This window comes from Brassica rapa, chromosome A08, assembly GCF_000309985.2.
Source record: "Brassica rapa cultivar Chiifu-401-42 chromosome A08, CAAS_Brap_v3.01, whole genome shotgun sequence".
Lineage (NCBI taxonomy): Eukaryota > Viridiplantae > Streptophyta > Magnoliopsida > Brassicales > Brassicaceae > Brassica > Brassica rapa.
The window spans coordinates 2,793,746-2,817,557 of record NC_024802.2 but is presented as its reverse complement, the minus strand read 5'-3'; the positions used below and the strand labels follow the sequence as shown (position 1 = coordinate 2,817,557).

Sequence of the window (23,812 nt, the reverse complement as noted above, 5' to 3'; positions counted from 1 at the left end):
AATGATTGTAAAGTACTCCCTCTGTTCGTAAATATAAGATGTTTAGGTATAAACATAAATATTAAGAAAATTATTTTTTGTCTAGAAAATATCATTATAACTATAAATTAATGGCATTCAACCAATTATAATTTTATTAAATAAAATGATTGTAAAGTACTCCCTCTGTTCGCAAATATAAGATGTTTAGGTATAAACATAAATATTAAGAAAATTATTTTTTTGTCTAGAAAATATCATTAAAACTATAAATTAATGGCATTCAACCAATTATAAAATAGATTATTAAAATATAATTAGGTACACAGTTTTTAATAAAGTAAAAGTTACCTACAAAAATGAAAACATTTTACATATTGGACCATCAAAATTATGTAAAACATCCTACATTTAAGAACGGAAGAAGTATAAAACTGAGTCAAAGTAAAACTATTAGATGAAAATAGAAAAAATGATGGCCTATAGCATCACCATTTATATGTCATTGTCATGCTTTTCTTCTTGTTTCAAATTGTCATGCTTTTCTTCTTGTTTCAAATGTGTATTTTTGTTTTTGTTTTTGATGATCTAAGGTGTCAAATGGATTTGTTATGACAGTTTATATTCATGTTTATTTTCTCTCTGTGTGTTTTTGGGGAAGCTATGCTAGAAACTTGTGTGAGAGAGAGACATAATTGTGGTTGTGGTAGTTAGTATTTTTTTTTTTTTTTCGTCAAAGTTTTTATTATAAAGATCAATGGGCCAGGCCCAGACAACGGCAGCAGCCCGCCAACAGAAAAAAACTATTACAAGCCCAAAAGAGAGCGGGCAAAAGGCAAGGATTAAACGGGCCCTAGGCCCAACTAAGAAACCACACGACCCAGACCGCCAGCACGTCGAGGAGGCTGGCTCGCCACGTGTAGGGATCTGCACCTTTCACGCGTCACGCGGCGTCACCGCCTCAACTTGACCGCTCCGCCAGAAAGCCGCCGGAATAAACACCATCGCCATCCTAGTTCATCGGAGCTCAGAAACCGGTAAGCCTCCAACAAACCCATAGCCTCTCTTAACCGCCATGTCATCACGCCTGAGGGATCCATCGAATCTCGAGATCTCCTCCGATTTTACATACTTCAAACCCTAGACACGCGAGCGGGGAACCCTCTCTTTCTTTCCTTGAGAGTCATCACCGCGCCGGAGAGCTTCATCTTCTACCAGGTACTCAACCACAGAGACCCAACCTCATCTTTAACGACAACCACACCAGACTTGAAACAAATCGAAACTAAAAAACCTTTACCCAAAGAAACCGGGTTCCTAAGCGGCAGCGCAGAGCTTTGGTAGCCTCCGCTCTCCGTAACCAGAAGCCGGCGAAGGCGAGTCTAACGGAGACTCCCTTCCCGGAAGCTAGAGCCGGCGATGGTGGATCTGCGGAAGCCTCCACCTCCCGGGAAAACACCACCTGTAAACATGCAAACCGCTCTCTCTCTCCACCAAGGACCTCCCAACGAGCGCGTTGTTACTCCAACAGCGCCCCACCGTTAAAGAAGGAGCCGGCATCAGAGCTCGGACAAGGCGAACGTTACCAGGACGGCGAAGAGAGGACGAAAGGGAACCACTCTGACCAACTAAAAAGGACTCCGGCGCCGGCACGGACGCTCACGCGCCGACCGACCGCCGGAATCCAAAGCAGATCTAACTTCTCTCTCTTCTCTCTCTTCTCTCTTCTGTGGACACCAAGTTAGTGTTTTACTTTTTAGGAATACGTCACTTTTGTTTTGGTTAAATTTAGACGTACGTTACCAACTTCAAACGCAATAACACATCCAAACCAAACCATTGTCATTTTTTATTAATTGAGTTTCTTACTGCTGAAAATTCTTATGATGCTAAATCTCCAAATTAAATTTTTGATTCTGACTTAACAATGAAAAACCCTTGTGATGACTTTTGAAAAAAAAAAAACCCCCTTGTGATGACCAAGCCAAAACACCAATGCACTCAGATGAATCTGGACTTGGGCAACTTCAAGAGAATATCCATTCTTTTTTTATGATCAAGAGAATATCCATTCTCCATTCGTATATCAATTGAAAAAGTAAACGCAAAAGGGAAAGACAATACAAACATGACAAACAACTCAAAAACGTTTGTATATTATATTATGTTTATGAAGTAACTTTAATTTTGGTAGGCGTATAGTTATGTAATTTGTTGAAATCAGTAGATTTATAAATACTATTTTACCAAATGGTAGAGAATAGAAAAAATATTGGTTATTTGTTAGTAAGTCAACATATCTCTGTATATAACATAAAAACAATTTCATTAGGAATCTCTACGATTTTTTTATGTCAGAAAGCAATTTTATATTTGAATTTTGTGACATACTTTTACAGCGGATTTTTAAATTGACCATTTATCTTAATATTTTTCTTTTTGCATAAATATCTATATGAGTTTTAGTTTTGCCTGTTTATTACGTTTCTTTCTCAGTTATTCATGTTTTTGAAGATACACTAGAACCTGATCTGCACGCCAGCGCGGATATGAATTTTTGGTTTTTGGTTATTTATTTAACTAAATGATGTATTTGTAATATTTGATGTATTATATTCACCAAGTAAATAATTTTTTGACATCTTAAATCATCTATTTATGACGAATATTCGATATCATATAAAAAATAGAACAAACAGACGTAATTAGAGAATTGTAGACGATATATAAAAATAATGATTATTAATGTAAAATATGAAGAAATATTATATTATGACTTAGTATGACATAAAAGATTATAAATTAGTTATACATGTTTAAATAAAATACAATGATTTTTAAACTTATATGAAAAATTTAACATATAAAAAAGGGAGATGAATTAGTCATCAAATTGTAAATAATTTCATAATTTTATTAATAATAAATTATTGATAGTCTCTGTTTTTCGTCAAGATAATTATTAAATGTCCATAACATAAATATGTTAAAAGGCCATATTATAAAAGTCCATGTTGTAACCGTTTTTTTCCAGGAAGTGTAACAAAAAAAAATTACATTTAACTATTCATTTTGTTTAAGTTCTGTGTCGGTAAAAGATTAAAAAAAATTCTCTATCTTTTTCAATGTTCAATTTGAAGCTTATTATGCGAAAATCATACGCAAATATAGGCAATTGGTTGGAATCTCTATATCTTTATATTCTAACAAATTTTAAATTTATTGTTTTCTCTTCTGCAATCAAATCAATTACCGAAATAATAAATCAATTGGTTGTAATCAAATCTATTCTTATAATTGGTGTAATTATGGTTACAGTTCCTATATTTAATAGGTACATTAAAGATACAACATCGAAGATATTTTGTTTTGATTAATAGAAGATATTGGATTTTGAGTTTGTATTTATTGATTTATTTTTTATAAAGCTTAGAAAATCAATAGGATGATTGGTTGGTTGATACATCCTATAAGGAAGATGAAAACTATAGCTGGTTTGAATATTGTACATCGATCGATGTATTGATGTAAGTTGACTATATAAAACTTGAGCATGATCATTTCAAACTAAAGTATAGAAATGTTATATGCATTTGTTATATTGTAGTTGATATATTTTAAATATTACATACCTCAAATGATTCACGTTTTCGTAAAAATAAAATTCAAGTTCATTATTGGGTCGTACTCGTCCGTAATAAATTACGTTAAATATGATGTATTTTTAGGTTTATTTAATGATATTAAGTTTAAATTTGATTAAGGAAAACTCATTAATTTAACTGAAAAAGACAAGTATTAAAATATGTAGATTCATTTAATTACATTAAGTTTAAATTTGATTAAGGAAAAATCATTAATTTAACTGAAAAAGACAAGCATTAAAATAGGTAGTTTAATTTAATTCTTAGTGGCATGGAAGTGTAAATAAGTTAGAAAAACGTATAAGTATTTTTTAATGGATACTTCTTTATTAATAATATAGATTCACCAACGTCTACTCCTATGCATTTTTTACTTTATATATAAGGGCAATTGTCAATAATAACACTTTTTGAAGTTTATGTCACAAAAATGACACTAGAAGGAGAAAGTCACAAAAATGACATTCATAAAGGGTAAAATATCTCTAATATCATTGGTTTAAAATTAAATAAATAAATAAAAATAAATAAAATATAAAAAAAAATTTATAGTTTCAGATTATATGTTTTCAGATTCGAAATTCTTATAAAATTTTTTTGAAATTATTTTTTCGAATTTTTTTTTATTTTTTGTAATTTTCTTTTTATAATTTAAAAATATTTTTTGAAACTGTTTTTAAAACTTTTTTATTTTTTATTTTAGGATTTATTTTTATAAAATTTTAAACCCTAATTTCAAAACCCCATCCTTAACTCTAAACCCTAAAGTTTGGATTAATTAGCCCAAATGATATAAATATATATTTATCTCTTTAATGAAACATATTTTTGTGACTTTGATCCTTGAGTGCTACTTTGGAAACGAAAATTTGGTTAAGTGTTATACTAGTCTTTTTCTCTCTCTAGATATAATGCATTCGTCATAATTTCAAAACTATTATAGATACTGGCAGATTATTATTTTACAAATTAATATTCCAGGTTTGGATCTTACTCCTTACTATTGTAGAGTATTTACTATATATACAAAAAAAATATTAAATTTTTTTTTGTTATGATAAGAGATAGAAATATATATGGCTATGAATATGTGGATATACATTTTAAAGTATAGTTTGAGAGAAATATGATTAGACGAACACTCAGCTAATTTTTATAGACAACAAAAGCTAATGATTGTATGATAAATAGTTCATTAAAAATGAGACAACAGAAGCTACAGCCTATTTTGATAGATGCCAAATCTTATTTAGCTTTTTTTTGTACTTTTGTAAATTCTTATTAAACTTTGTATACATGAAAAATAGTTGAATGTAGATTTCTTGTTGAATATCCCTTAACCACCACAGTCCACAGCAAATTATAACACTTATTGAGAGAAGTATCACTTTTAGAAGGTTTATAGTAGTCGTTTGTTAGTTATTTAGTTAAGTGAGACCAGTGTACCACTGTAATTCATTTCTATCAGTGATAAAAGAAAACTTTTAACGTCTACTTTTTATCTGTTTATAATGCATCAAATTCAAAATGGTATCAACATTTATGAAGGCTTCATATGATTTTTGTTTATTTGTTCTATGAGGAGATTCTTGCATTTTCTTAGATTCTTATAGATGTGATTTTCTTTCATTATACTTCTTCCACCTCTGATTATAGTTAGTTCTCTGTTTTTTGTTAGCTTCATAACAATATTTTCAATGAATTAAAAATGAATGTATAGTGTTGTAGTATTAAATAATTCAAGGCTCCACCTAGGGTCCGAATATTAAAAATAAAATTTTTAGAATTTTTCAACAATATATGCATAAATTATGGTTTAAAATTAGATTTTAGTACTCACTAATTTAGAATTTATAATTTATAAAAAACGTTAAACATATATAAATAAAATTATTAATTTATTACACTATTTTATTATATTTTAAATATAACGTTTATAATCAATGTTTTATAAAAGGAAAAAAAGGAGAAAAGGTGAATAAAAATATTTATAAAAGGAAAAAAGGAGAAAAGGTGAATAAAAATATTTATAAATATAACAAGAAATCATTGTAAACTTTTTTTTTATTAATAATATCCTTGTAAACTTATTAGCATTTATTTTAAACTATAAAATTATTAATTCAACCAACAAAAAATTGATCATAAATTAACTTACTAATGATACCTATAAAACCTTACTGCTATAATTAAAACACGTGTTATCTTTTACAGATGCAAACGTTTTTAAAAAATATGAATTCATTATGGCGGTATACAAACGTCCTGTTCTGGGTCAGGAAATTTATTTGGCAGCCATTAGTATTGTGCACAAATAACCTGGCCCTTAATTGGTTGGAGAACAATGGGTCAGTTACCCCACCATTAATTATGAAGTTGATCTTTTCATTTCGATGAATACTGAGGCGATTATGTGTTGTGTTTACGATCACCAAAATTAAAATAATTATTTTTCTCTTGATATGATTTCAACGATATGGTGGTGTTTGCTTGTTTGGCCAAGTACACTAGCTCATACTTTACCCAACTTTCTAAAAAACGTTGCTAGCTTTTGGAAATTTTGTCTAAAGATTTGAAACAGCTTCTACGGGGTTTCATTTAGAAAATGGATAATCATGACTATCAGCCTAGCTTTAGAAGAAAGTCATAAAGAAAAAGCTGATATAGTGCTTCTCATAAGTGGATACTGATTCTTTTAATTCACATATTTAGGTTATGGGTCTAATTAATAAAGAGTGTAGATACGGTTTATGGTTTGTAAGAATTCACTTTATATGTAATTGTGCATAAACAAAAGTATTTAAGGGAATGTATTCAATTAAACATGAAAAATAATTTGACGACCTGTTAGTTTATTCGCTTGTCATTTCCATACCACTTACAAATTTCATCCAAATAATTAATTTAATATTGAAAAAATAATTTAATATTTTTTGTTTGAGTTTTTGGATGAACATTTGGATTAGGAGTATTCATTTGGCTTTTGGTTCAGTTCTTTTCATTTATATTTTTTGTTGATAAAATTGGCTACCATAATAGTACCATAACTATTTTGGTCTAAATAACATTGATTTTTGATCTATCAGTTTTATACAAAAACCATCGTTAATTTTTTAAAATATAAATTTATTTATATAAAATAAAATTTATTACAACATAAAAAAATTCTTGTTTAATATATTATTTTAAATTAGTTAATAGATATTAATAATAAAAATTAGTAAAATAATAATATTTTTTATTTTTAATATTATCAAATAAATAAGATATATCATAATAAATAAATTTTCACCATAAATGTTTTAATAATAATTTATTTAAAAACTATAAAATAAAGAAATAAAAATAAAATAATTTTAACTTTAAACAAAATAATAGTAGCAAAATCAAAGTTTTAAATCAAGATTATATTAACAAAGTAAGTTATATCTGTATAAGTACTATTACTTATATTATGTATTTTACATATAACTATACTACTATCTCCTGTTGTTAAAAAAAAAAACTATATTACTATCTCCTACTATAATGTAATATATCGGTTTTACTCTATTTAATCTGTTAATAACTTAACACTATTCACATACTGCAGGTGTTTAGATAATGGTATCCATATTCCTTATTTTGGTTGGTTTATATTCACTGAATTGAACATTCATGTTTGGACAGAGAATCTGAATTTTTATACCTTTTTATTCAATATAAATGAGTTTCATAAAATGAGTAAAATACATATACTTAAATCTAAAATAACTTTTACAAGTTAATTTTGAAGTTTTAATAAAATTTATAATTTGTTGTAAAAGAAAATTTTACGCTATTATGGTAGTGCGATATTTAATTTTTGCATGATATTATATTTTCTGGTATTGACGAAAAATATGATTTTATAAATTTGGCATAAAATTGAAAATAGGAGGAAAATATAATTTATATTTGAAGGTAAATGTTATTTTGAAATTTAGCAAAAAATTGTGATCTTATGATTCTAACATCAAGATATAATTTTGGTTTTTGACGAGAATATTTTTTGTGGTTTTCATGAAAAAATGTGTTCACATAGGTCTTGCAGAAAACATATTTTTGGGCAAAAACAATTTTACAAGTTTTATGGAAATTAAGAATTTGCAATTTTGGTTGACCAATGTGATTTATCTGTTCTAATGCAATTCTGATGAAAATTGTGTTTTTGACAAATTGTGGTTTTGAAATGTTGACAAAAAAATGTAATATTACAATTTTAAATGAAAAAAATACTATTTTTGTGATTATGTGAAATTGTGATTTTGGTAGGATTTGTTTTCAGTTTTGGTAGAAAAAAATAATATAATTTTACAGTTTTTGTAGTTTTGGTGAAAGAATGTGATACTGTTTTAATTAGAAAATTTGACTTCACAATTTTCTCAAAAATAATATTTTATGTGATTAACGAAAAATGTGATGTTGTAATTTTGACATAAAATACAGTTTTATAGTTTTTAAATTTTAATTAAAAAATACTTATATAACAACTATAAAAAATATCATTTATGTCATATTTATTGTTTATTTAAATTTATAGCTAATTTTTTTATTTGTATTATATATATATATATATATATACACTTTTTTTTTTGTTATTCTGAACTAAATCCATTTATCCATATGCATCAATGTAAATTTACCTTTGCGTTTCAAAAGTAAGACCTTCTCGAACGACAGACACGGAGCAAGTGAGCAAGTGAGTGGGGATCAGTCAAAGTAATGCATGCATTGGGTCTAATTTTTTTTCTTTGAGATTATCGATCCGGAATCAAAAGAAAAATATTAATTCTGTTAAACAAAATGTCCTCGTAAATTTACCTTGTGTGTTAAAAGTAAGACCTTCTCGAACGACTCGGAGCAAGTCAGCAAGTGAGTGGGGGATCAGTCAAAGCAATGCATGCACTGGGTCTAATTATTTTTCTTTTAGATTATCGATTCGGAGTAAATATGTACTATGATTTCCAATGTATCATTTGACTCCTCTATCATGCATGTAGCTCCGTTCCTCATTTTTTTCTTTTTTCGAAAAACTTTGTTCTTCATTAATAACACAATTTTAAAAGTATCATTCAAATCATTTGTCTTATCCCATGATGCTCTTGTAGTGTAGACATTACAAGAAAATACTCAATTTCCAACGAGAAACGTTGGAATAAAATTTTGAGAAATTTTGGAAATTTGTCAAAAAATTCCCATAAAATATCTTTTGTTAAAAACCTGTTTATTTTTTTTTCGCCAAAATTTGACAAAAGAAATCCATCGAAAATTTACATATGAATTCTCAAGAAAACATTATACCATCTGTTAGCTAGTTGTTGCAATTTTCGATGAGTTTCCGATAAAAAGACAAATAAGTCAAAATCCATTGAGAATTCTCCACAGAGTCTACAACCACTATGTATCCGTTTGAAAAAATAAAATTTTCTACAAAATAAAAAAATTTCATAATCCGCCGGAAATCTTTCAGAAATCCATCAAAAATTAGGTTACTTTCATCTATGAATATCACATCTTTTCATTCAGAACAAAGTACAAAATATGTTTTCTAATTATTTTCATTCGTAGATGGATAAACTTACTATAGATCCATAGAAAAAGTTATTTACAGATAAATACATATATATGGTATTACTGAATTCATAACATTGGCTCAACAAATCAACAACCTCGTTCTTTAGGTATTTTATAAACATTTCATTGACATATTTTCAATTTTATCATCATTTTTAGGAGGTGGTTCCAAATAAAAAATGGCGTTTAATCGGGTTAGATGTGAAACACACTTTTCTCGTCTATACAAGTTTCGTATATTAATCCCCAGATTGTAGAACATGTGAGAACAAAGATGAGTGTCTCAGTGCAGAACCAAATTGCAACTATATTTTCACAATTGGCAAAAAACCAAAAATCTTGTCGAGAAGATGAACCATAATTTCTGCTAAGACTTCTAAATCTTTTCATTATTATTTAAAACTGTGAAAATCTTGTCTTTATATTAGAAACTTGTATGTATTTAAATTTTAACTATGAATTTTGATTAATTATTTTCTTAAATATTTTAGATTATTATATTAAAATTTTAAAATAAAAAATTACTAATTTTTGACAAATTTTCAATGAAAAGTCCATAGGAAAGTTTTTTGGAAATTCTCTTAAAAATATTATGTACCACAGCCGTCGAGAAGTTTTAACAATTTATTTTAATAATTTTTTTCGTTGTAAATCCTTTAAAAATTAGTCTCTCAGAAAATTTGTAGCTATTTTTTGAATTTTTTTGATGAATTCTTTACCAACAAAATAATCTCGACAAACACATTTCATCGGAAATCCATACGAATGCATATTCTCGACGGATATATCCATCAGAAAGAAATCGCATTTTTTCAGTTTTCATCATTAGTGTTTCTAAGTTAAGCTTTTTTTTTTGCTTAACATTCTAAGCATAAACTTGATAGAGTAATGTAAATCTAAATGAATTGTGTTATGCAATTTTATTTTTAAAACTATTTATTTACCTTTTTTACTTTTCTTATGGAATGTAATAAATCGAAAAAGATATTAGCTTCAATTGGTGACCAAAATTTAGGAAAAAATGATGTGGAAATTTTAATTTCTAAAATTTTATGCCATTCATGTTGAAGTTTTTGTCACAATATTGATTCATGGGTCCTATTCAATTCCTCTAATTTCTTTATGAATGAGAAAATTGCGAAGGAAAAAAATCATTCTCCAATTTCTATGAGGAAAGAAAATTAATACAAATTTATATATTTTTTGTCTTTTTCCTAATTTATATTCATTACTTTATTGGACGACGGAGGAAATGTAAACCACACCATCACTTCCGCCGGAATATTCCATCTCGTGTGTGTGTTGTATAATTTTTGTACTTATATGTAAATGTTTTCTGTACTAATTTATATTCATTACTTTATTTAATTTTCCATTCAATTCAACAGTTACCAATTGAATTCTTAAGAGTTAAAACAATGGATTTAAACATTAAGGATTTTAAAATTGTTTATTTTTCATTTAAAACTATAAAAAGCTTAAAACAAACTCATCCGTATAAAAGGAGATTCCACAAACGTGAATATTCATTTTGAAATTTTCAACTCAGTTTCACGCAAATTCGGGCGTAAAATTAAATGGGTAAATTTATTAAAGTCAAAGATTATAAAATGGTGGGTGGGTAACTTTTTTTTTTAAAAACGGTCAAATGATGTCGCGACTAAGTTCAATGTAAGATCAGTGGCCTTCTTGTAGTATTTTAGAATACTATTTACAGTCTTAAAAGTTTTAACTTGCATTAATCCTTTTTAATTCGCCAAAGGTCTAAAAAAAGTTATTGAAGAGTACCACAAGACTTCGTGAGAATGACCTCCGTTTCTATATTTGAAAACTAAAACCAGAGCATTCAGTATAGAATATGATGAAAGTTATATATTTTTATAAATATTCTCTCGGTTAAAATATTATTGTATACTATTATAATTAATCTACATAACAAGGTTTAGTTCTATTTAAAATTCTATTTGTATCATTAGTATTTTAACTTTTTGAACATTGGCTTATTTTTATCATTATTTTCAAATAGAATTAAAATGTTAAAAGTCTACTAATTAATGTATAAACTAATAAGTCAGTTGTCAAAAAAAAACTAATAAGTTCAGTATAAGACAAGTAGATTGATTATTATAAAAAAGAGTAGATTTTTTTTTGTGCGACATAAAAAAAAGTCGATTGATTGTTAAAAAAAAAGGTATATTGATTATTATATATAGAGAGAGATGGGGTGCGAACATACTTCATTGACAAAAGTAGAACTCATTACTCTCGTCAAAGAAAAATTATCTATGGCTTCTTTGCGATTCTCTGTCACCTTCCCGGCCCTCCTCTCCCTCCTCCTCCTCTCTCTGGTATGTTTATGTATCTCTCTATATGAATATGTATGTTTTATAAAAAACTTTATTTTGAAAGCATTATTCCTGGGCTGCTTCTTGAACAGTATATAAATGCTACACAATGACAAGTCTTGCAACATATCAGATCATTCGCAATAAGTTTCTTCACGGCGGCTCTTATATTGTTTTAAAAAAAAATATTTCTTCAATCGGATAAAAAGTAATCTAAACATAGTATAAGAATCTTAGTATTATATATATTCTGGGAAATATATATATTACTTTTAGAACTTATGCAAAACTATATTTTTTTCTCGAAAATTCTAGAATATGACTTTCGAATTTTTGAAAATTGAAAGTAAAAATTTCAGTATTATTCTTTTGAAGTTTTCGTCTCTAATTACCTTTAAACGGTTTTGTGTTAGTGGGTCGTGGAGGCATACACGTCAAGAAAGCTGATATCAAACAATGAACAAGAAGGTCAAAATATCAGCCATTTGTTTAAAGATGGTGAATTCGAGGATCCTACTATGTACATGTTTTTCAAAATCAGTGATCTTAAATTAGGAACCAAGTTGCCCATTTACTTCAACAAAAACGATCTTCGAAAAGTTCCTCCACTTCTCACAAGACAAGAAGCTGATCTCATCCCTTTCAGTGAGTCTAACCTTGACTTCCTTCTCAACCACTTCTCTATCTCCAAAGACTCTCCTCAAGGGAAAGCCATGAAGGAGACTTTGCAACGTTGTGATTTCAAAGCTATTGAAGGAGAGTATAAGTTTTGTGGTACTTCTTTGGAGTCAATACTTGATCTTGCCAAGAAAACAATAGCGTCTAATGCTGATCTCAAGGTCATGACGACCAAAGTAATGGTGCCGGACCAAAATAGAATAAGCTATGCTTTGCATAACTATACATTCGCGGAGGTACCAAAGGAGCTAGATGGGATTAAGGTCTTGGGGTGTCATAGAATGCCATACCCTTATGTAGTTTACTATTGCCATGGTCATAAAAGTGGAACCAAAGTCTTTGAGGTTAATCTGATGAGTGACGATGGGATACAACTAGTTGTGGGACCTGCGGTTTGCCACATGGATACGTCGATGTGGAACGCTGATCATGTGGCTTTTAAGGTGTTGAAGATAGAGCCGAGGTCCGCACCGGTTTGTCACTTCTTCCCTCTTGATAATATTGTGTGGGTGTCAAAGTAGCTCTATTGGATATGAGTATTTGTATTCAAATAATTAATAACTATGGCTTCAAATAAAATAAAAAAGTCTTGCTGGCTTTGGTAATGGCTCTTTCGTGTGACTTGCATCCTATAACGTTAAATTATAGTACAATTAAAGTAAAACATATCTATATCTTGCGTCCAGATATACTAAACATCTTACTAATTTAGTAATATATTAATGTATCGAAAAAAAATCCAAATTATTTTTGGTAAAAAAAAATCCAAAATATTTACGTCAGAAATTATAGTATTAATTTTTCAGATATTAATTTATAGTATTTACGAACAAAAATTATAGTAGTACTTAGTTAAGCAGATATTAATTTATAAAAGTTGTGAATTTGGTCAATGAGATTTATATCTGATCTAATACTCGATAAATTATAATGACATTTACCCGGCGATATCAAAGTTTCAATTACGACTTCTTATTTCTCGCATAATACTTCTCAGTGTATTGCTACTTTTAATTTTCATAAGAAGTTATTGTACTTAAACCGAAGAAGGTTACATCAAAGAATTCAAGATCCACAGCAACAATCTAGAGTAACAAGCCAACAAGTAACAATCCCGACCATTCATAGTATTAGGTTATATAATTAAGGCCAGACTAAGCCCACTGCATGTTGGACTGTATCAGACTACCCGTTGACTTATCTTTGTTTTGATTTTTCCACCTTGGTTAACTAAAAGGTTATTGGAACATGAATTTTTGTAGAATTTGATAATTTTAATAGTTCACTCCAGCAATCGCACCGGAAATGAAATAGAGAATCCCTATATCCTTGTGGTTTGTGGAGAACAGCCATTGAACCAGATTTTTCATAAATTTGAGATTTTTTTTGTTTTTTTCTTTATTAGAGATGGGTCCCTTATGTATTTAGTAACTCGAGCATTTCTTGTTTACTCGAACAGCAAAAGAGAGGTGCTTTAGCAACTCGACTGAAAAGAGGAAGAAAGTCGAATAAGAAATCCCTCTCTCAAAAAGCTCAAGTATGTAAACAACCTCTCTTTTTAGTCGAGTTACGCCAGTACCTCTCTAGACAAATACTCAAATCACAAAAGTAAAGGTCTAGTCATGACTCCTCCTCTGAGGGCAAAGTCATGAGGCTGAGCCACACAGGTGCTACAATGACAATTACAATGGGAAGCAAGGGTTGTAAGGTGGAGTGAATCCGGAAAGATTGCCTCAGTTCGGATTGTTCTCTGTACCTCGGGAACATGAAGTTGGAATCGCTAGTAATCGTGGATCAGCATGGGTTTTACAAGTTAGCTAGATTTAACAAATTTTATCAATTATTTTTACACATATTTTCATTATTTGATTGAGTTCTATTGATTGTTATTAACTTTTAAAGTAAAAAATTAATGGTGGTAGAAGAAAGGGAAAGAAAATCATTTCTATTATTTTTTTATAATCAAATTTTCATAAAGTCCAAATTTCTGAGTTTTTAAGATTTTTATGTACCTTCTTATTTTTTGAGTACTAATAAAAACATGTTAATGATGGCATGTTTATTTTGTTACACATCTCATATAGTTTTGTACCTTTTTAAATTTATTAACAAATATATATATTATGTTATTAGTGGTTAAATCTTAGTTTATGCTCTGTCTGTTTATATAGTGTTGTAAAACAAATTGTATTAGAGTCATCCATGTAAAATTACAGAAAAGTAGAAGTTGTCTTTGTCGACTATGTTAAAGTTGTGATTTGCATTATTTCATAGATTTCAAAAATCTTATTGGTATAGATGATATTCTCAAAGTTGAGTCTTATGATTAAAACAAAAAAAATTACATTCCAATAACAATAGAGTTTAGTAGGATCTTAATCAATGAAAACGAACTTTTCCAATAACAAAAGATTTTGAATGAAATTAAAAAGTCTTCACTCCACTAAAAATGGATTCTATTCACGTTTTAAGAATTCATAAACCAATAACAATGAAATCTCAAAATTTAATAATTCTTCTAGAATTCTTCTACCAATAAACCCCTATGAGTTAAACAAATTTGAATGATCTAAGCCAGGCTCCAATTTAATCAGAATTCTGTATGCAGATATGTTCAAGAATATTTCTTTATAGTTAGGTTAATAAGAAAAAATCGCTTTCAACTTAATTTCGTTTACAAGTTTTTTTTAGTAAGAGTATATTCATGATGGAGAATGAGTTTCTAAAAAGAAATTCGAGGTTTTTAAATGAAAAAGTTACCATTTTATCCTTTTAGATATTATTTTATTTTAAAATATTCTAATTATTTTCAAAAAAAAATCGTTCTCCATTTGCTATTCGTGATAGATTCAACATTTTTAATTTAATTATATTTAAATAATAAATTATTGATCAAACACTAAAAAATATCAGAACCTATATACGTGATACTTGTAAAATCATAAAGTTTCTCATAAAAGAATTGCATAATATCCATAGATTTGGATGAGACGTAGTCAATGACCAAAGTATTTGGTAAGAAATGTTCAATAAGTGTGATTGGTCAAAAGTAAAATTTTACAACAATTGAGTTGAAAAACTTTCAAAGATTAAGACAACAGGTTGTTCATTACTCCTAATTATTATGGGTTAAGACGCAGCCATGTGGTGAACAAATAGCAAACTATTCTTTCTCTTTTTACAAAAGAATACTGTGTGTTATCCACGCTTCTTTAACATTTTAGCCCAAAAAAAAAGGGTTAAAAACGAATACTGTTGAATGAAATAAGAAATATCCAAGATAAAATATGAAAATATCATTCTCGCAACAGTTTTTCAAATCATAAGGTAAGATTCTTACACATCTAATAAGAAGCAATTTATAATCAATACAATACTAAAAGTTGAATATAATCAACAAAGAAGCTATCCACGTAGGACTAAATAATCAACCAATAGAAAGTTTGCTTTTTGCCACTTCACATATTTTTTTTTTTCTGTCGAGATGAGCTTTTAAAATTGTCTGTGGCCCATTTGAAATCGTTTTGCTATCTTCTTCGATGGTCTCCGACGATTCCCTTCCACAGCCATGGTTTCCACTCTCTCCAAATCTCTGTATTTGACCTATTCTGATGCCTGCATCTCTCAATCTGCCCTTGCGACTGATTCTGCCTCTGCGACTCTAACTCTGTCGCTTCGCCTCCGCCGCTTCGCCTCCGCCGCTGCTTCTCCGACTACTCCGCTGTGCGTATACTCCTGTGCCCGCGGCTCCAGATCTCCTCCTGTTCTTCATTATCCTATGCGACTTCAGATCTCTTTCCCTTTTCCACAACTAGGTTTAGATGGCTCTTATACTCGAGGTAAACGCAACTCTAAGTCGGCATGAGAACATCTTACGTTATTAGGTTTAGTAACTTTTCTGCTCCACTTTCTCAGGCTTCTACAACACTTTCATTCAGAATATATCACCTACATGGAGTTCTAGCCACATCTCATCGTTTAGGAATTGTCATTGATACCGACCTGGGTAAACTTCGTTCGGCTCTCCAAGAAATTGTGAATCCATATGAGAATGCAATCTTTGTTATTGGCAAAACGTTGGCTCCTTCCGATGAACACAACTTCATCTCCTGTTTCGGCTTTTTCGACTGTGAGTTTGTTTCCCAAAACAATTTCATCTTCAATTTTGACTCACTGTGTTCTTTTTTCATCATTATTCAGCTACTACCCATGGCGAGGAAGTGTTCAGTTTGCACAGTGACAATTCTTCCAAGCCATGGCTTTGAAGATGTCTTACCATGTTACAGAGGATTCACACCTAACTTTCTTTTATCAGGTATTTTTCTTTTCTTTAGTAACATCTCTACCTTCAGTACCAAACAATCAAGATTTTGAATAGCTTTTGTTGAAAAGGGCCAATATCGTATGAACTGCTCATCGATGCTGCTGTCGACATTGTTGAACAGAGCAACCGCCAGTTTCATGTTCTGGTGATTGGCGCCGATGGGCATGTAAAGTTTAAAGTTTTTAAATAGAGAAAACAGAGTATGAATGCTTAATGAGAAGGCCACATTCTGAATGTGAAGGGACTGAGATGTTTCGATATGGCCTAGGGGGAACTCAGACAACAAGAGAAAGCAACTATTTCTTAACGTAAGGTAAAAGAACTCTTTTTTTTTCTTCATTTCGGCAACTCTATTTTTCCAGAAGCTAATTCTCTGAAGTTCTTCTCACAATTCAGCTCATATGCCGATTGTTTTAGTAAGTGTTGGAGACGGGCCATGGGCAGACATGAGGAAGATGGGTGACCTTATCCCTAAGCGTGTCGATCTTTCAGGTATCATCTCATCTCCAATTTCAGTTCCATTTGTATCCTTTTTCGATCTTGATCTGCTCTCTGCAAAGTTTCTGAATTTCACAGAGATCATGAGAGAGGGACCATCAGAGTTAGCCAAAGAAAGGGAACTTTCTCTTACTGATCTAATTTGTGATTCAGATGAAGAATGGATCCGAGGAGGGTAAAGATGTTTTCATCATTCACTTCCAACTAAAAATTTATTAACAGTTCAATGAACACTTTCTGTTTTATGTTGCAGGGCAGATGAGGATGTACGTCATTTCTGTATTTTTGTGTTTAACACACTAAAGAATTTACAAGCATAAATTATGTGTAAGACTTTGTAGACTTCCTACGAGAACAAAATTATTAACTTCTATTGTTGTCAAGAAATATGATATTATCAGTTATTTAATAATGATCATTTTTGAGCCGGTGCTAACTTTCTGTGGAGTGAAATTAAAAAATCAGTGGACTGCCTTGGCTTGAATGCTTATTGAGGGGATTAATATTTGTTTCTAATGAATCGATAGTCTCTGGAGCACATGAATTTTCTAAGCATAGTGATGGAGTTGGGAATGAGCTGTAGCACCCGGTGTCTCAGTATCTGCGAGATATCAGCATGCAGCGGTATGAAAACTTCTTCTTCTTTGGTTCTCTTATCTCCATCAGAATAGTTAAATTGTTTGATGGATTATTTAGTTCTTTGTAAATGGAAAACTTCATGTGTCCGGCGACAAGAAGCAATATAAATTTGCCAGCTGATGTTTGACAAAAGATGGCATCACAACAACATAATTACAAATTGTTGATACTTTAGGGTGTTACTTGATGACCTATTAGTGGCTGAGGATCTTGCCTCTGTAGAGACAACCTATGATGCTTCTCATGCTGTTCGCTATGAAGACGCTTTGTCCTGAACCTTTCAGAAACTTAAGAAACACAGGCAGGTGAAATTTTGATAGGTGTTGCAGTACCGTGAGGATCCTGTCAAAGCTTTCGCCATGCGAAACCAATGGTCATGAAAGTGGGAGTTGAAGTCGTCTTCAAGCTGGGTCTGTTTCCGCAGACACAGCATCAGGACAGTTTAGCGGAATCATTTGTGAATCCCACACTGGCAAAGCTTTTTACGAGACTTATTATAACTCGTGATGTCTTAACTCTTGAAGAGCCGGCATGCTTTGACCACGAACATATGTTTTTTCATTGGGGTGTTCACACTACGTCTTAATGTATACTCCATAAGTCCCTAAAACAATTACTTCGAACCTAATTTTTGATTATACGAAACAAAAATAATGATATTTTAAAAAGCTGTTTGTTGTCGTGCTACGTTGAATTAGTAACAGTTGCTTCTCAAACAGCTAATCAAGACAATCTTTTTGATATTTTTGATTGTCTTTTGTCAGACTCTAAAATCTATGAAATATTTTTAAATTATATATCAATCACATGTTAGTGTTTTCCTATATAAAAATTGTCAAAAAGAATAGTTGGTGGATGTTGACCAAAAAAAAAAGAATAGTTGGTGGATGATTTGATGAACGTCCACATTTTATTCAGGGTAAATGAACACCATTTCAATAACAAAACTTTTAATATAAACCCAATGTAAGCAATCATCTTTCAGCGACATATGTATGGCCTTAATGATGTCTCTGCGGAACTGCAAACTAGATTCTTCAGTGACATGAACTTGTGGAATGTTGAGTTTTTGATGATATACATGTATGGTATTATAGAACCCTGGGTTTTAAAAAGCGTGCCTTAGGGTTGCTAAGGCTTATTAGAATCTATATCTCTCTTTCTGGGAGGAACACAGAGCTTGATGTAATCATAACACGAGAACTCGAGAAGGTTTACCATGCTTAAGTTGTTTGTTGAACTAATTGTATTTTATTTTCGATCTGATTTCTACTATGTTTGTTTGTTCAGTATTTGCAAGTTGTTGGATTGTACGAGGATAAGGAGGAAACATGTAGAAGGAAGGGATTCTGGGGAGTCTTAATCAGTTTATACTACTTTGTAACTATAAGAAATTGTGCTTATAGATATTTCGTTTATGGTTATGATAAGGATTGAATGATCACCTGCTTCATCAGACAATGCAGAGCAGTAGAGATATTTACTTCCGGCTAGGGGTAACCATAAAAATATATAGAAGATTAACTTTGTTTTATTCTCTTTTTTTATTTGTGCTGAGAAGTGGGAACTCTTTCATGTAAAATGATAAGGGATGCCGTGAATTGGTTGAAAGCTATGTGTTTCTTTGTTATGTCTCACATTCCTCATAACAAAATAAAAGACTAATCTATAGATTGCTATAAATTTCTGAATATTAATATTTTGCATTACTATAATAAAAATAAATTTACATAAATGTAATTCTATAACTTTAAGGAAAATAAAAACTATTTTCACATTAATTAGAGATCACGCAGTATAATATAAAACTAGGTGTTTTGCCGGCACATGTGGGCATAATTTTCTTATCAATAATTATTAGTTTATATCTTATTAATCTAAAACCAGCATGATAAGTTATTATATATGTTTTCAGATAGTTAAATCAAACATCAAAGTATATATTTATGTCAAATATTTTATCAAAATATATACTTATTATTGTGTAATTTTTTTTTTGTCATCAACAATACAGACTCATATTTGTGTAATTTTTTTTTAAAACACTCATATCTTAGAAATAGTTTAGAAAATATCTTTATATAAATTTTTTTTCTTGAATAATATTTAATTATAATTTTTTGTATCTATTTACCTTTTATAATAAAAATATTGTTTTCATATAGCAACAAAATATATATAAGAATTATCTGATTTTTAAAACTTTTGATCATTTTATTATATTATTTTAGAATCAATTATTTAATATTAATATAACATATAAATTTTATATGATTAAACAAAATTTAATTATATATAAAATTCATTAAGGGTATTGTTTTAATTAACACATTAGCGAATCAGTTAGAAATTAATAATAAATCAATAACCTAGCTAAAAGTCTAAAACCTAATAAAATATGACAAATAAGAGAAACTAACTAAATTTTAATATTAAATAAAAAATTTAATATTACTAAAATAAATTTCATTTTATAATATATATAATATTAATTAATGGTATTTTTTAAATTAATAAATTAGTGACTTAGCTAAAAATAAATAATAAATCAATGATTTAGCTAAAACCTAATAAAAACATGACAAATAAGCAAATTTACTAAAATTATGGATAATATAAAATATAATTGATTCTTTAATACAAAATTAAAATAAGAGTTTTGTTAAATCAAACATAAGTCTGCCGTATCGGTGTTACAAAAAAAAATCATTAATAGTGTCGTAGGAATTACGTATTTTCCATTAGCGAATAAAATTTAAGGATAGCTCAACGTATAGACGAGATTATGGAGATTGATATGGGAGTTGAGGTAAAGGAAACAACTGTTCCTCGGCAAAGAAATGCCCCTGCTAGATATCCTGGATAAATGAAAGAGACATATCTGGACTTGGCTTTGTGTTAATGGATGGTGACTTCCCAATGCTGTTTGGAGCAAGGGCCGATATACACACACCAAATCACCACTGTAAGCGGAAGCCGAAGGTTTGCTATGGGTAATGAAAGTGATACTGAAGTTTGGACATATAGAGATGGTCTTTCAATCGACTGTGAACAACTGGTTATACTCATTCAAAAGGAGGAAGATTGGTCTGCGTTGGACTCGGAGCTCGACGAAATACAAGCTGTATCTAAAGAATTTTATGAACTTTCTATTGCTTATATTCCTAGATCTTTAAAATTCTGTACGCGTAACCTAGCAAAAGGTGTCCGATCACGCGCACTCGATCAGCTTTTGAAAACCCTTTTGCACCAAGTTGGCTAGCCCCACAAGCTAGCATGAGGGTGCCAAAAAAAAAAGAGAATAAAGTTGAAAGTGAAACTAAATATTCCAATGAACAAATTTATCAGAAGTCCATATTTACGTGGATGTATATATGGGACAAACAATTTTTTTTAGACAATTATAGAATATAGTCACGAAAATCAATCCTAAAATATATAATCTAAAAAACCATTTAAACAAACCATCAAAATTTTCAATATTACACCAAATAAGTATATAAAGACCATCTATATTCTCTTCATGTATAATGTGTTGTGGTAAGATTCAAAAAAATTAACTTACTTTACAGTAAAAGAAAATTAGATTTTTAATTCCAAATTTACAGTAAAAACATAAAATTTTATAAAACTAAATAATTGACATAATAGTATTAAAATATGAAAAAAAAATCAAAATACTATCCGCGCGTAGCGCGGACAACGACCTAGTCTAACTAAAAGGTATTCAGAAAGCATTTCTAATCAAATTATAAACGGAGTGTTCCAAAAAAAAAAAGAACAAAAAATCAAATTATAAACGGTATTTTTTCTACAACTTTATGTCTAAAATAATTAATGATGCCTTAAGAAACGGGTATTGAGAGAAAATCAAGTTAGTTGCATAACAGAAAAGATCCTCATTCTTCTGTGTTTATTCACCTTCTTTTCTCTCTTTTCTCACATTATCTCTTTGTACATTCTCGTCGTTTTCTTGTGCATTCACCTTTGTCTGCTTAACCTTTTCCCATTGGTTCGGTACTGAAACCCTAATTAAGCTTATTTATTTGTTTATTTATTTTACGTCGTTTCTCTTCACTCCAAGAACACATGGACGACGAGAGCCGAAGAGGTAACTTGAGGAGAAGAGCTCGACAGATCAACGGGGAAGACGTCGACCGGCCAACGAATAGACGTCGTCAAAATGAACTTCAAAACGACGGCGTACAAGCTGGTGATCACGTCGAACCCCTTCCCCTTGAACTAAGCTTGGGCTCAACATCACACTCCTCTCAGATCCCGCCTATGACCACGTCGTCGCTTCCTCTAGCACCACCATCACCTTTTGCTCTTCCTCTGACGACGTCGTCGCTTCCTCTAGCACCAGCATCGCCTTTTGCTCCGCCTATGACGACGTGGCAGACAGCTGGTTCTATAGCGCAGTACTTTGCTTCGTCACAGTCTCATTATATGACGTATCCGCCCTATTTGAGCAACTCTATCTACCAGACAAGACCGTCAACACCGATGCAGCCACCGTTCGGACAGTCGTTTAACCTCTTCCCATCGTCATCTTTCGTTCCGACAAGACCAGTTATGAGACCAGCAGCTTCCGGGGCTGTGTCACGTCGTAGCTACAGATCGCAGTCCAGCGTTAACCGTAATGACGATACGATCCCGCCGCCGTTTCCATGGGCGACGAGTAAACGAGGGTGGATACAAAGCTTGGAGAATCTCGCGTCGAAGCAGATCACCACCATCACCGGAGAGGTGCAATGCAAACACTGCGAGAAAGTGTATCAAGTGAGTTACAATCTAAGGGAGAAATTCTCGGAGGTTGAGAATATTTTCGTGATGGGCAAATGGATTATGAGAGAACGAGCTCCTCCGATATGGACAAATCCAGAACCGGCGAGATGCGATCTCTGTGGCCGTGACAAGGCGGTGAAGCCGGTGATAGCTGAACGGAAGTATCAGATTAATTGGTTGTTTTTGCTTTTGGGACAAACGTTAGGTTTTTGTACGTTGGAGCAGCTCAAGAATTTCTGTAAGCATTCAAGGAGTCACCGGACCGGAGCTAAGAACCGTGTGCTTTATTTGACGTACCTTGGTCTTTGCAAGATGCTCGAGCCTAACCGTGAGCTCTTTCAACGTGAAACCGCCAGGCGGTGAGTAAGATCGTTTGAAGATCTTAGCAAACAAAAAAAGATCGTTTGAAGATATTTGCTAGGGTTTTAGATGATTTGGATGGTTGCATTTAGGTGGGTTTTATTTGAATAATTGGGGTGAAAAATGCATATGTTTCGCATGTATTATTATCCCTTTGTCGTTTCTTGGTCTTGTGTTTATTTGGACTTTGAATTAATATCTTATTAATATATAAAGTCTAAAATTGCATGGATTACGTTTAAAATTTTGGCTTATCTCAAATTTTTAAAATTAAAATAGCGCTTAATTTAAATTTTGTTTCTATGTGATTTGAATTAGAAGAAGAAGATATTCAGAAACCGGAATCTTTTCAAATCGATCCAAGTCTAACGACTTTTCCGTTATAGATCGCAAGTTAACCTAATTTTATTAAAAAAACTAAGTCTAAAACAGGACGAAGCCCAAAACAAGACAAGTAAGAAAAAGGCCTGAACAACAATCCAACTTTACAAGTAAAAAAAATGCCTAAACAACAGCCCAACTTTACATAAATTTTTTGGACCGTAATCCTAAAAAAGGAAAACCCAAGAGAAGGTAAACGTGACTCACCACCACGTGTTTCGTTAGCCCGGCAACCTGAAGACACGCGTCAAGACGAGGAACAACACACCTTCGTCGGAGAAGAGTCGCGCCGGAGCGCCACCGTCGGTGGAAACAGACCGGTGAAAGATTACTCAAACAGAGAAATCTTCAACACAACCACATCTATCGAAACACAATCACCACATCTATCGCTTCAAGGAAGAGATTGTCATCAATCGATCCAATCACCTCTGATTTCCAGTGATGAAGAAGGAGAGACAATCACGGAGATGAAGTAGAAGAAGCAAAGATTCAACTGGATCCGGGAAAAAACTCGGTATGTGCCGCCATCAACACCTGAGAAAAATGAGATGCAGAGTCGGAAGCCGGATGCTCATCAC

General features: G+C 31.0%; 3 protein-coding genes and 2 long non-coding RNA genes across 29 annotated transcripts; 4 read left to right on the top strand and 1 right to left on the bottom strand.

The window, feature by feature from the left end:
• The first annotated feature begins 4,336 nt into the window (after positions 1-4,336).
• LOC117127468 lies at positions 4,337-9,671 on the top strand. The gene is made up of 2 exons (XR_004450526.1): positions 4,337-5,597; positions 5,637-9,671. It is a non-coding gene; the product is annotated as an uncharacterized LOC117127468 (long non-coding RNA).
• On the bottom strand, positions 8,385-11,178 carry LOC117127467. The gene is made up of 2 exons (XR_004450525.1): positions 10,578-11,178; positions 8,385-10,449 (listed from the first exon to the last, which is right to left on the bottom strand). It is a non-coding gene; the product is annotated as an uncharacterized LOC117127467 (long non-coding RNA).
• Positions 11,179-11,424: 246 nt separating this feature from the next.
• LOC103832950 (BURP domain-containing protein BNM2A) lies at positions 11,425-12,852 on the top strand. The gene is made up of 2 exons (XM_009109060.3): positions 11,425-11,566; positions 11,977-12,852. Exons 1-2 carry the CDS (start codon positions 11,438-11,440, stop codon positions 12,760-12,762), a joined length of 915 nt encoding a protein of 304 aa, XP_009107308.2. The 5' UTR covers positions 11,425-11,437; the 3' UTR covers positions 12,763-12,852.
• Positions 12,853-13,881: 1,029 nt separating this feature from the next.
• Positions 13,882-19,332, top strand: LOC103832949. Of its 25 annotated transcripts, XR_004450515.1 has the most exons (9): positions 13,887-16,080; positions 16,157-16,370; positions 16,442-16,556; positions 16,634-16,878; positions 16,962-17,057; positions 17,142-17,238; positions 17,317-17,390; positions 17,591-17,687; positions 17,878-19,332. XR_004450515.1 is itself a non-coding variant. In XM_033277952.1 (7 exons), exons 4-7 carry the CDS (start codon positions 16,967-16,969, stop codon positions 17,975-17,977), a joined length of 459 nt encoding a protein of 152 aa, XP_033133843.1. In that variant the 5' UTR covers positions 13,886-16,080; positions 16,157-16,556; positions 16,687-16,878; positions 16,962-16,966; the 3' UTR covers positions 17,978-19,332. The 25 variants fall into 25 exon arrangements, 3 of the variants coding, with proteins under 3 accessions (XP_033133842.1, XP_033133843.1, XP_033133844.1); XR_004450524.1 differs by having other exon boundaries at positions 13,882-16,080; positions 16,634-16,731; positions 16,807-16,873; positions 17,317-19,332; XR_004450509.1 differs by having other exon boundaries at positions 13,890-16,080; positions 16,962-17,238; positions 17,317-17,329.
• An 886-nt stretch (positions 19,333-20,218) lies between these two features.
• LOC103832948 lies at positions 20,219-23,341 on the top strand. Its single transcript, XM_009109058.3, has one exon. It carries the CDS (start codon positions 21,792-21,794, stop codon positions 22,851-22,853), a length of 1,062 nt encoding a protein of 353 aa, XP_009107306.1. The 5' UTR covers positions 20,219-21,791; the 3' UTR covers positions 22,854-23,341.
• The last annotated feature ends 471 nt before the right edge of the window (positions 23,342-23,812 follow it).